The sequence below is a fragment of the Caretta caretta genome, chromosome 16 (genome assembly GCF_965140235.1).
Source record: "Caretta caretta isolate rCarCar2 chromosome 16, rCarCar1.hap1, whole genome shotgun sequence".
Taxonomy (NCBI): Eukaryota; Metazoa; Chordata; order Testudines; family Cheloniidae; genus Caretta; species Caretta caretta.
Window position 1 is genome coordinate 9,642,406 of NC_134221.1, and position 13,158 is coordinate 9,655,563.

The following is a 13,158-nucleotide window of genomic DNA, read 5'->3' on the forward strand; positions in this document are numbered from 1 at the left end:
CCACTGGCCAGTGAAGGGTGCCGAACAGGGATTATGTTTAAAAGGCCTGATATAGGGACAGTAGCTGGATGCTGCTCAGACCCAATAGGCTTAAAAGCACATGGGATCCAATGGAAGGATCCAGTTTTGCAGCCTGGTGACTGTCCAGAGGCAGAAGCTTAGCCAGGGCTGAGTTTCAACCTGTTCTGCTACGTCTTCAGCTACGTCTACACTACGAGCTGGGGGTGAGTCCCTGCTTGTGTAGACGTACTTGGCGAGAACTAGCACGAGTATAAGTAGTAGGTGGCCCATCTTAGCTATGCTGAGCACAAACGTGCCTGACCCTCATGAGTATGGACTTGGCATAGCTTGCCATCGCCAGCACTATCCCGGCGACACGGCGCTCTACACCCACACCAGCTCTTACCCAGTACGAATCAAACCCCTCGCTCGGAGGGTAGACGTGGCCTTTGAGGATCTGCTGCTGCTGGCTACTGAGCTCACTCATGTGTCTTTCTGATATACGAACAATAACAATCCCTACCAACTAAAGAGCAGCAGGCATTTGCCAGCATTAGCAGGCTCTTGTATGCATATAAATAGACAGACATGCCGTCAAAAAGGCATATACACTTTGCACAGGCTAAGCCTAGCTGCACTGGAGACAGCTGCTGTGCCAGCTAGCGGATTAAGCTGGCTAGCAGGATTTGCTGGCTGTGGCTGCAGCCCCATGGAGTAGAGTTTATTGCTGTTCTGAGGTCTGATTGTAGTCACATGGCTATAATTCACTTCCATCCAAGGGAACTGACCTTTCTTCCGCAGCTCCCCATCAAGAGCTCGAGACACAACGAGCCATTTCCTCTGGCTTCCAAGTTTCTGTCTCCTTGAGGTGATGATGCACAGCGACCTCTCTCCCCATGACCCCTCTGACACATTTGCACGCTCGGGATGGTGAGAGGCTTCGGGTCAGGTCAGCAACACAACAAGGTAGCCTATCTGGCATGGCGAGGGGAAAAGCAAACTCAGCGGGAGGCTGGAGGCTCCTTCTCGGCAGAAGGACACGCTCCAAGGAAGAGGCTCTGGAGGGGTTCCTGATGACTTCCATATTGTTTCCAGTAAATTTTGTGCTGATTCTTGGCACAAACACCGGAAATGAATAGGCTAGGTCAGGAATGTAAATAAAGTGAAACATTGGGATTTAATCTAATCTATAATTATAGTATCTCTGGTGGAGGAAAGAGCGGCTGGTGCTGCTTCTGCTTTCGCAGAGCCGATCTATAGAAGAGCCAGAAGAGGTTTCATCTCCTTTTCCAAAATCTCCCTCTTTGGCCCCCAGCTAGTGGCTTCTCCCCAAGTGCTTTGAAATAAACATGCTGGCTAGCAATCCCGCTCTCCAGCATCTGATCAGGTACAGCACTTGGATGCGGACGGCTTTTACAGCTCAGTAAACTGGTGTCCTAAGTGCTCGGAGAGCAGCTAGGTAAGGAGATGAGACGGGGGAGGTTGGTTGCAGGGGTAGGGAGGTTGCGGTGTGCAAAAGGAGATAACCCAACAAGTCCCATTTAGGAGAGGGGAATAAAGGAAGCTGGTGGACCTCTGGGGTTGGGTTATGGGTGATGGAACCTTTTACCTCTAGGCTGATCTTTGCCTTTGGTCAGATGCAATGGACAGCCCTTCCCATTTAATGGCTGCTGTGCAATGAGCTACGGGGTCTCAGCACTATCACAAAACCATCAGTACAATTGGCACTAATTACGCCCCTTGCTGGTTGTCCCAGGAGCAGCCAAGCATTGACCAGACATGGAGGTGGCTCTGCCAGACCAGGCTTGGAGGAGTGAGTGGGTTGCCTGAGTTCTGCTGTTCTATGGGGAGAGGAATTCTTGCTCATGGCACATTTTGCCAGCAGGATATTTAGTTCATCTCTCTCTCTTTTTTTTTTTAAGGGACATACACCAAATACTGTATTCTCAAAAAACACCCACAAGCAATACCGCTGTGTATTTTTAAGTGGGCATTCACGTGTTTTCAGTATGGATTTGTGTGTACATGCATGCATTTGTGTGTGCACATTTGTACGCAGGTATCTGTGTGTATGCACACTTGCATGTGTATGTGTTTACAGGTAGGCACGTGTGTATTATATCTGCTCGTGCTGTAGGATTGGTGTAACAACCCTAATGTTTTACAAGCAGAACAGCCCAAGCTGGAAGGGAACTTGTTCTCATCAAACTGAAAATGAAGAAAGACATACAAATTAGTTCTGCTTTTGTTAGTTTATTTGTTTCAATTACAGAAACCTCAAAAACAGAAAAATCAGTTAGCTTGTTTGTTCAAAGATTTTGTTTTTCTTAAAAAACTGAATCCTGGCTTTGATCTAAGGACAGAAATGCACTGAGCGATTCGTCAATAGTGTTGCCTAATTGCTTTAGGTGATTCAAAACGAAAAGCCAAATGGACAGGACGTCAGATCCACATTTACGGATTTGATCAGCCTTGTGTGATCGCACAGGTCTGTCGCTCTCTTTAGATGATGCCCTCCAACTGTCCAGACGGCAAAAGGGTTTGCCTTTTAAAAACACTGATGCAGCACAGTGCATGTGCATTCACCGGACAGCCTGAAAGAAATCTCAGCTCTTGACCGAATTGCTGCAAACTGGATTTTGCCCATTTTAGAGTCTTCCAAGAAAGAGATTTTTCCACAAAAATAAAAAAAAGCGAAACAAGAAGAAGAAATTCAATTTTAAACCCAACCTTGTGCCCAGGGTTTTGTTTTAGTTGTGTCTGCGTGGGTTCAGAACAGAGCATTAGCCTCACAGGTCACTGCCCTGACTTTCTGCGTTCTGTGTCACAACTGTATGGGTGTTTGCAGAGAACAGTCCTTAGGATTACACTACGTGTGTGTGTGTGTGGGGGGGGGGTGTGTGCACGCACACACTGCATGTGAACATGTATGTTTACAGACAGGTGTGTGCGCGTACTGACGTGTGCATGTACCAGTGTGTGAATGTGTATGTTTAGATGTATACACATATCAGCCCCTATATACGTGTGTATGGACCAGTGTGTGTGCACAGATGCTAGCATCTGTGTGTATGTGCTGGTGTGCACGTAGCATTCTGGGATCCCCAGGGAAATGGCTGCCCAGCCCCACAGATCCTTAGTCAGATGCATGGAGCCTCTCTGTGTGCCTCCCAAATCCCACCTATACTCCCAGAACATCTGCTAGCTCTCCCAGTTCCAACTTGTCTTTGAAAGGCATGAAGAGAGGAGATAGAGAGCTAGACCCAAAGCCCATGTTGTCAGTGGAAAGACTCCCAGTGACTGCAACGGGAGGTGGCTCAGGCTTTTAGTACAGAAGGCTGCTGCATCATTGTATACATCAAGCGGTCACGGAGGTTTGGCCCACTTCCCCTGAAGGCGGACTGCACAGAGCAGCAGCTTCCCAAATCCACCCAGCCACACACTCCCTAATGCACACATGTTCTACTTGAGAGTAGCTAGCAGGGATGCTGGTGGCTGCTCGCTAATTGAGGACCACCTCTCCCCATCTCCATTGCTATGGGGTTCAGTGCTGTGCAGCAGAGAGGAGCCTTTGGCCCAAGGAGAGGACAACACTTTGTCTACATGCCCTTGGACAAATGATAAAGCTCTGCATCTTTGACCTGAGAATCCCCAAACCCTTTACAAACACTGGTGAATTAAGCCATACAGCTCTCTGGGAGGCAGGCAAGGATCATGCCCCTATTTTGCAAATGGGGAAACTGAGTCATAAAGGTGCCTTGGCAAGTCATACAGGGAGTCTGGACCCAGTACCCAGTTCTCCTGACTCCCAGCCCAATGCTTTAACCTCAAGACTAGCCTCCCCAGAGACTGGAAGGCCAATAGAATTGCTCATCCCTTCTGACAACCAAGGACCAAGCTGCCAATAGCTCGCAAGTGACGAGATTTTACTGGAGGCAAATCATTAGCCAGCTCCGTTCCAGACTCTTCCTGGCATCTGCTCATTCCCAGTGATATTAATAATTATATTACATACCTATATATATTTTAAGAAGGAAACATTTAGAGTTATTCAATGGCAAGCACCATTTGGAGCCTGCTCCCAGATGCAGCACAGCACCAGAGTTGTGCAATAAAAGCTCTTCCCTCTTTGGAGGTTGTCAACGTACTTAATGGGGTGGGGAAGAGAGGGCGGAGCGGGAGGTGAAGGGAAAGTATTAATCAAGATCTTAAAAAGTTCTCGTTGACAGTCCATTTGCCAGCTCTCAATTTAACTGCCTTTGTGGTCCCATAAAAAGTTTCATTACTCACTACAAAACGTGTTTTAATTATTACAGCCGCTCTGACGTTAAGGCCTGGGTGTTTCTCTCTCTCAACTCTTTTTCTGTCTCTTTCTCTTTTTTTTACGTTTGCTCTCCTACCTTTCCCCGTCCCCTGTACGCCAACTGAGCCACGCGGGGGATGCAGCGCACAGAAAGCACAGACATGAGGAAGGGTGGTCTTGCAGGTAAAGCACAGGCAAGGGAATTGGGCCTATGTGACCTTGGACAGGTCACTGTGTCCTTCAGCGCCTCAGTCCCCCCTCTGTAAAAATGAGGACAATGACACTTCCGTTGTCTATTTGGATTGGAAACTCTTCAAGGCAGAGCGTGTCCCTCACAGCATGTTTGCACAGTGTCTAACACACTGAGGACTCTAAGCCATTCTGTAACATTCATAATACTGCCTCTGGTTGCCCTGCCTGCTAAGCGGGGAAATGGAGAGGGGAGAATCTGGCAAGGACTCAAACCCATCTGCTGCCTCTGAGGAACTCCCTTTAGGGTCAGATTCCAATCTCCCTGATGCTGGCTCAATTCATCAGAGTGAGGCAGACCATATCCCATCATGCACATGATATCAGAGAGTTGCGATTACCTCAGTGGGATCTCTTTTATCCCACTTACCCATTCGTGGAACCGAACCAAACTCCCAGATCCAAACAGCCCCAGTCTCTCCAATGCTGGGCAACTGGATCTCAGTTTCATGATCTGAGCCTGTCTCGGCTCCTAACACACAGTCAAGACATGCGCACCCAACAAACCTGTTTGTACAGTGCCAACCACAACGGAGCCCTGTCTTGGTACAGCCCTCTAGGCACTACTGCAATCAAAATGTTAACCAATAACTGCATTATATGCTATCTCTCAACCCTCCTCCCCATCCCACCCTACATCCATCACTTTCTTACTTGTACAGGCCGTCTGGTTCCAGGCACTTGAAAATGACCGAATAAAGGCTGGTTTCTGGGACCTCTCCATGGCTCCTGCCAGCTGCCACGCAGGAAGTTCCGAGTCCAGAGAGCAAATCATCAGCAAAGCTCAAGGATTCTCCTGAAGAACAAAGAGCAGAAGGGCAAGATTAATAAAGCTAAGCAACCCCATGCTCAATCTCCAGCCCTGGCATTCATTGTTTCCTGAGCCTTTCCCTAAAGTAACTCATATACAGCACAGGCCTGCAGGTAATCAGAAAAGAAGAAGCTGCACCAAGGGCTCCTATAGGGTACATTGCACATACACAGTGCAGGGCCACCAACAGTATACAAGCCCATTGCAGGGCCCATACACTGCAAGTCAAATCCAGACCGAGTTGACTCACAGCTTGGACTGGGCAATATGAGCACTCATAGATCATATGGGCAACACACAGATTCACTCCAGGGATGACCCTGCAAATGTTGAACCCTGAACCTACGTCCTCTAATGGGGCAATGTATCCTTCTTTGGAAGAAAACGGACTTAGTGCTTTGGTTGGTCTTTTCCACCTCAAAAATCTCTGATTTCCGATTCTGTTTTTAAAGTGACACTATCACTTTTTCAAAAAAGCACCTGTCACAGTCAAACAGGTTTCTTCACCTTGGCTACTACTAACACCTTAGATGACCGGCATTGAAGGACATTTTAGAAATGCCATGTCCTTGTCACGGTTACGCTCTTTATTTGTTGCTTTTTCTCTCAGGCTGGCTGGACAACAAAAAGCAATGACTTCCCATTCACAGACCGTCTCCCCATCAGGTTCTAAACGCCGCAGAACTTGCAGTTCAAACACTGCAGGGAGATGATTGCTTCTTTTAAAGCCACCGTTTTTATTATAATTTAAAATAATAATAAATAATAATCACGCAGGAACATTTTTGTACGTCTTAGGTTTTATACAAGCTTATTTTTACTACTACACCACTCAGTTTTTACAGCATGACCCAATTTAAGTTGACAGCATCCCTTTAATTACACTTCTAGGACCTGACTCCTCACTGCTTTCCCCTACGTACCGTTATTTATACCAGCGCGAAGTGAGTTACTATTTGGATTTTTCACAGGCAAAGCAGTGGAAAATCAGACTCAATCCTTGCTATTGATGTACACCGGGAGTAATTCCATTGAAATTAGTTGAATTACACTGGTGTGAGTGAGCTCAGAATCAGACTCTTCATTCCCGCTTGTGCCAGGGCACCTTGTATGGAAGTGCCAAGGTTTTATGGCTCATATCAGAAGAGAATTCTGTTCTGACCATATTTCTTTCTTTGCATTTTTAACTGAAAGTAAATCTGATTAAGGACCACAGAAATGGAACATAAATTTTAAACTCTTGGTATGAAATGTGAAAAGCAACACATTGGTGTAATCAACACGGAATGCATAATTCCCGCAGGCTGATTACCCAGATAGCACACACAAAAATTGTGTCTTGTCACAAATTACACAGTTCAATAACAAATGTCCCCCTTGACTGGAGAGAAGAGCAGCAATAAATTTCTTCCTTTCCTAAAGGAATCCAACTCTTAATTATTCATCTTAATGCACCATTCAGGCCCAGGCTCTCGGTATGATTTGCTGTTTCCAAACAATTTTTCAGGCAGATCCATTACTGCTCTCCATATTTTAACATTGTTATTAGAGATGGACCTGAACCAAATTTTGAGGAAGTCTGATTGAGAAGAAGGTTTTGGGTAAAGCACAGGACTGGGATGCAGAAGATCTGGGTTCAATTGCTGGCTCTGCCATGGACTTCCTCTGTGACCTTGGGCAAGTCACTTAAACTCTCTGGGTTTCTGGGCAGATTTAAAAACAAAAAAACAAACCCAGCTTTGAACTGGTTGGCCCTTGGTTCCAACCTTAACTTCCTGCCCTTTTCACACAATACATAACCAGACTGTAGAATTCATTGCAATAGGATGATATTAAGGCCAAGAATTTACCAAGATTCAAAAAGGGGTCAGCCATTTATATGGATAACAAGAAAATCTAGAGAAAGAATAGTTAACGTTATGAAATTTTGGGAGGGATATTAAACTGCATCCTTCAGGGCTTAAATCAATCTTTAACTATTAGAGATCAGGAAGAGACTTAATGTGGGGGCAGATTAGTCCACATCTGTCTTCTGTGGGTTCTTTTGACTTCCTCTGAAGCATCTGGCATGAGGTAATGCCAAAGGCAGAACACAGGAGTAGAAGGACCACAGGTCTGGTCCTGTCTGGCAATTCCTGTGTTATTCCTCATGATCTTGGTGCCCACCTCATTCAATTGTGGTTTCATTACTGCTTAACTTAGACCTTGTTCTTTGAGACCGGATGCCCTGTACCTCTGAACAGACACAATGCACCCGAGCATATAGGCATGGTTACCATTATAGTTCAGATACAAACTGACCTTCCACCATTACAGCTTTGTTGTCTGGAATTGCTGCTGATGTCTTGAAAGTTCCTGTTCTGAATACAGGGTCACAGGTTACTTGAGGATAACCAGAAGATGTTTGGGGTTGAGGTGACACAGCACATTCTAGTGAGTCTAGTGCAAATGTTTGGGCACAAGAGAGATTATCACTGCTTGCTGCACAGCCAATGCTCTCCTGACTTAAAACAACAGTCACTCATTATCTGGTTCGATGTTATTTTGCAGTTGCAGAGTTTTAGGGAAACACAGCTATGTCTAGCTGAGGATTTATGGAAGCACCTGCATTCACAATGAGAGTTAATAAATGCACGTGATGGGCAGAGCATACAAGTGCTTTAGTGCAACCAGCAAGGGAAGGGAAGCAAACTCCATGCCCGAGTCCTTTGTAAGGGCCTTTGAACAATGGGCATGAACATAACAAACCTGAAAATGCTGGTTACAATCCCCCCAAAAGCTTTTTCCCTACCTCAAGCCCCAAGAGAGAAAGAGAACACACCCGTCCTCCCTCAACCCAGCCATGTGATAGGCAGGGATCTCTTATCAGGCTGCTGCTTTCACTCTGCAGGGGATTCCAAAGCCCTGGCACTTCCACTGCCAGCCCTAAGAGGTGACCCGGGCAAGCCAGAGGATGGGCTGGGTTCTGAGATGAAGTCAGAGCCAGGAGTCTCACACTGCTCCAACAGGCACTGTGGGGTGGATCTGAGACCAGCACAGCACCCACACAGACACCAACAGACGCCATCTGGGTTTTTCTAAAGAGACCAGAACATCAGGCACTGAGCACTTTTGAAAATTGGACCCATCTGTCTAGTTACTTCTCTGGACCCCACCACTGCAATATCTGAGTTCCTTGCAAACATTAATGAATTTACCACCACAACACCCCTCTGGGGCAGGAGAGCACTAATGTTCCCCAGATACACTGGGGGAACTGAGGCACAGAGAGATGTGTTTGTGCAAAGCCACCTATTGAACCCAGGTCTCCTGAGACCCAATCTAGCGCATGAACATGAAAAACGTCCTCAAGTTGGCAGATAAATAGTTGCATAAGAACTGTGCTGACCAGAAGCCAGGATGCTCTGTGAAAAGGTACCTTAGATAAAAATCCTGCGTATTTCATAGCCACAGAATTTGCCATGGAATATCCCTTTGCTGCAGAATTGTGCTTCGGAATCTCTGCTTTCATATAAAATAAAACGTTTTTCTAGTGTAACCTGCTGGTGAGCGTGTGCAGGCCTCATCTCTGGCAATCTACCAAAGAGGAATAATTAGCAGTATTGCCTATAGAGCTTGAGCTCAAGCTATAGCAACTTACAGTTACAGCTCTGGAGGACCCTAGTTCAATCCTCGCTATAACATCCATCACACCCGTGCTTACAAAAATAACCTTGACCAAATATAAATTGACGGAGTGATGCCTGCAGAAAGCCTAGAACAATAACGCTGGGAGGTGTGGTCTGATGTGACCTGCCCTGTAGACTCTACAATTTTATAGCCTATGGCTTTTTTCCAAGATGCTGCAGAATTTAGCCTTTATGCGGCGGAAGTCACCATTTTGCTGGAACCAGACTTCTGACATTTTGTTTTCTGTCTGCTGGGACTCATCCCCTGCATCCCATTCTCTCCAGCTTTTGCCACCATGGCTAGTTATCTAGATCCCAGTGAATTCGCCCTGCACTGTTCCATGGAGCCTGGCAGCAGGAGGTTGGGCAAGAAGGGGAGTGAGACAGAAGCGTAGCTGGTCTAGAGGAATGACAAGCTAAGCTCAAGAGAGCTGGCACATGAGCGGCTAGGACTAGCTGCAAGCTCCCTGCTTCCATGGGACATACGCAGAGGCCCAACCTGCAGGGACAACGTTGTGGGACCGAGACCCAGCACGTGGAGCAAGGCCACCTGGAATGCAAAAACCCCATCCACAGAAATAACTGCAAATAATCATTGACAAAGTTTATCACACTGACCCACAGCTGTTCGCATTAGGATGGGGGTGGAGTAGGAATGAAAGATGTTTACTGTAGTATAATAGGCAGGGCTGGTAGGCTCACCTATTACTAAGGTTGTCTGACACTTCCCATTTTAAGACCCTGTTTTCAGTTTGCTTATAACTTTGCCAGAGTTTAACCATTTGGGCTGAAAATGCACACATTGAATGTCTGCTTCTGGCTGAATGATTTTGGAATATTTCACCCGCAGTGGTTCAGCCAGTTCACAGAATGAGGCTAGGGAGAAAATATGTTGTTTTACATGTTAAAAATATTTGGAAACCTTTCTTTGAAATGCTCACATGCTTTGGAGCAGGGACTTGCAACTTGGCAGGGGGCTTCTCCAGAGGAGAAGATAGCGTGTAGCAAGCTGGGGTGTACCTCTACAGTTCTCCAGTGCACTACACACTAACTGTCCAGGTGGAGCCTGCCACTGCACATGCAAGTTCCCCAGTGCGCTTTGACCTACTGCTGTGTGAAACAGAATGTGCCTTTTGCCGTCCCTGTAATAATCTGCCCACATCTGGCCAAGTGATAAGCCTTTGAAACACTGCAGTTCACACTTGATCAGCAGAGACTTACTAGAGCTGGGCAGGTAAATTCCTGGAGGATTCCATCTGCCCTGGGTACACTCCAGCCTAAAACTGAGCAGAACTCTCCCTTCAACAGCCGCTGTGGGCTAGGGCCAGATGTGTCAGAGCTGGGGCCAGCCACTTGAACTGAGAGCAGGGAGCCTAGCACTCCTGTGCTCTCAACAACCGCCGCCACCCCCCTCCCCTATCCCTCCTACACACACATTGGGCCCTGGCAGCTTGGAGGCCAGGAGCATTTATGTGTAGGTAGTAGCCAGGAAGCCAATGCCTATGGTTCACAAGTGCAGCAGATGTGGGGGCAGGTATGGCCGCAGGTGTAACACAGCTCAAGGGAAAATTGGCTATCCCATAGGCTACCTAAAGGTCAAACTATCTACCAATTTTCAGCTTAAAGGCACAGCTGCATTTTGAACTCTCCCACAATTAAAAAACAAACCATGATTTTTCTTTAACATGTGGGGCGGGGGGAAGTCTCTTTATTCACCCTCTCATAAACCAGGAGTAGCTGAAAGGAATTTGCTCAAACTTTCCGTAATATCCTCACAAACCAGAGTTCAAGTGTGGGGGAAAAAATGAACACAAAACCAGACCCCCAAAATAGAAGTTTAGGAAAGTTATGAGCCTCTGAAAGCAGCACATTTGGGCCAGATTTTCAAACATGGCTAGTGATTTTGAGTGCCTCCATTTTTGGGTGCTTCCAACTTGAATCCTCAGAAACATGAGGCCCCTTTAAGATGTCTCAAGTTGGAAGCATGCAAAATCATTCATCATTTTTTAAAATCTTGGCCATCACAGTGTCTTTAATATACTCATTCACGCAAGGGCCACAGCCATTAGATATGGAAAATATCATCTCCCTCCAACAGCAGGATACAGTCACCCCCCGAAGAACATATTAGACCTTAATCTGATGCCACAATTGATGTTCCTCACCAAGACTTTGCATACAGACGAAGCAGAAAATCAATGCTTTAAAAAGAGGTGGACTTTCCTGTCCAAGAACCACAACCTATGAGGTGCTGAGCACCCACAAACCCCACTGAAGTCTGGGAGGAGCTCAGCAGCCAGGAGGCCTGGATGAACATGGAGTCCAAATTCCTCTGTTGACTTGAGAGATGGCATTCCTTCTATATCAGAGTTAGCCTCCAATAGTGGAACAATACAGGAAGCTTGGGGCTGAAATAATGTGAATACTGAATTGCCCCCCATCTGCTTCCTTAGCAAAGCTGCCCATATCCTTTATCGGATGAGGCAGGTCATTAGAAACCAGACCCCCCATCAATCTAAAGAAGGAAGTCAGCCCCCTAAAACAGTATTGAAGCACAGACACCCCAGCCTAACTGTGGCAGTTTTTTGCATTATTGGCCTTCAAAGAAAAAACGAAGATCCCTAGCTGAGTACATGACAGCTAATTAGGTCACCTCCCTGGAGCAGGAGAGGTTTGTATTGACAGGCCAGCCTGGTGTGTCTTTAATTAGCAGGAATAAAAAATTCCCCCCTCCCATACTGATAAAGCAACAGTCAGAAATGACCAGCTCCAATCTGGATGTCCCACCTGGGCTTATCACTTAGGGCCAAGATAACTTCATCAGGATCGGGCCCCATTGTGCTAGATGTTGCAGAGACCCAGAGTAAAAGATGGTCCCGGCTCCAAATTCTTTACAATCCAGTTGGCTAATAACACCAGTTGATGTCACAAATTACATGCCCTATCCCTCTCCTACCTCCGTGCTACCAGGGAATGGCCTCTCCATAAACATCCAGTTCCCTGGGGTGATTTTTGCACGATGGCTCGTGCACGAGCCCACTCTGCCTTGCAGTACATTTCAAAGCGCCTTTACAGGACCCCTTATTATTGTATCCACTGATAGAGCTATGTGAAACTTGGCCATTCAAACTGGATTAGGATTTGACAAACCTATTTAGGTTCTGTTCATAGTCCGCCCTCCGTGACCCCCAGGTGTCAGTTTGAACCAACTCGTAAAACTCAAAGCAAAATAGATGGCGTATGTAGGAGTGGGTTGCAGGGGATTCAGCTTAGGTTTGTGAGCCTCCACAAGCCTTTCTTAGTCTCTGGACCAAGATCTGTGGTGGTAACAAAAGGTTCCCCAGGGACTTTGTTCCTAGAACTTGCTAGGACAAGGTTCCTCATTAGAACCTCCTCTCTCAAGAATGGCTTGTGAACGCAGCATCAAAGCACCAGGTCAGCAATAACTTACCCGCCCAGCCACCCTGAGATTATAGGTTCTGTTCAGTGCAAGGGGGAAGGCTGGGTAGGCCACCAGAGTTATCTTTCTGAAAGTGCCCCAGGTTCTCTAACGCCCACCTGGCCAGTCCTTAGAGGGGAACTCAGTTTAATGCCTCATCTGAAGGCCATCACCCCACCCTGTACCAGACTCAGCATCCCGTTCGGAGACTCGAACACTTGGTCTCTCGGCCTAGCTGTGAGCAGGCTCTGAGTCACACGTCCTGGTATGAACTATAATCAGCACCGATGGCCTAATCCTCCTGTCACCGACAGCTGTGTAAATCACAAGCAGATTCACTCACGTCAACAGGACTTCCTTGGCTGTGCAGAGCCAAACGAGGGGAGAGGCGAATCAACCCATGAGATTCCTTGGGGGAAGAATGTGGAAGCCCTTTTGCCATAGGGAACGCCTGCCTGTTTAACCAGATTGCCCCCCGTGCTCAGAAACCATGTCATGGAGAGAACGGCAGCACATAAAGCATGGGGAGAGGATGACTCAGCCAGGCTCCTTTGCGGGTGCACAAAGGTTCAGCCCCGGGCGCTGTGGTTCTTCTTTCTGGCACAGGCAGGCCTGATGTGGCGTTGTGGCAAAGGAGGGAGATGAACAAGAGGGAGTGGAGGCTCTATAAGAACGGTCTGCTGCAATT

The 13,158-nt window shown here is 47.0% G+C and overlaps 1 protein-coding gene across 4 annotated transcripts in view; it reads right to left on the bottom strand.

Annotated features, from left to right (window-relative positions):
• Positions 1–13,158, bottom strand: part of ASTN2 (astrotactin 2) — a 604,755-nt gene that overhangs the window by 53,382 nt on the left and 538,215 nt on the right. For all 4 annotated transcript variants that reach the window (XM_048822555.2, XM_075120548.1, XM_048822557.2 and 1 more), the window contains one exon: positions 5,207–5,348. In XM_048822555.2, the coding sequence (XP_048678512.1) occupies positions 5,207–5,348 (142 nt within the window). The remainder of the gene's footprint in view (positions 1–5,206; positions 5,349–13,158) is intronic.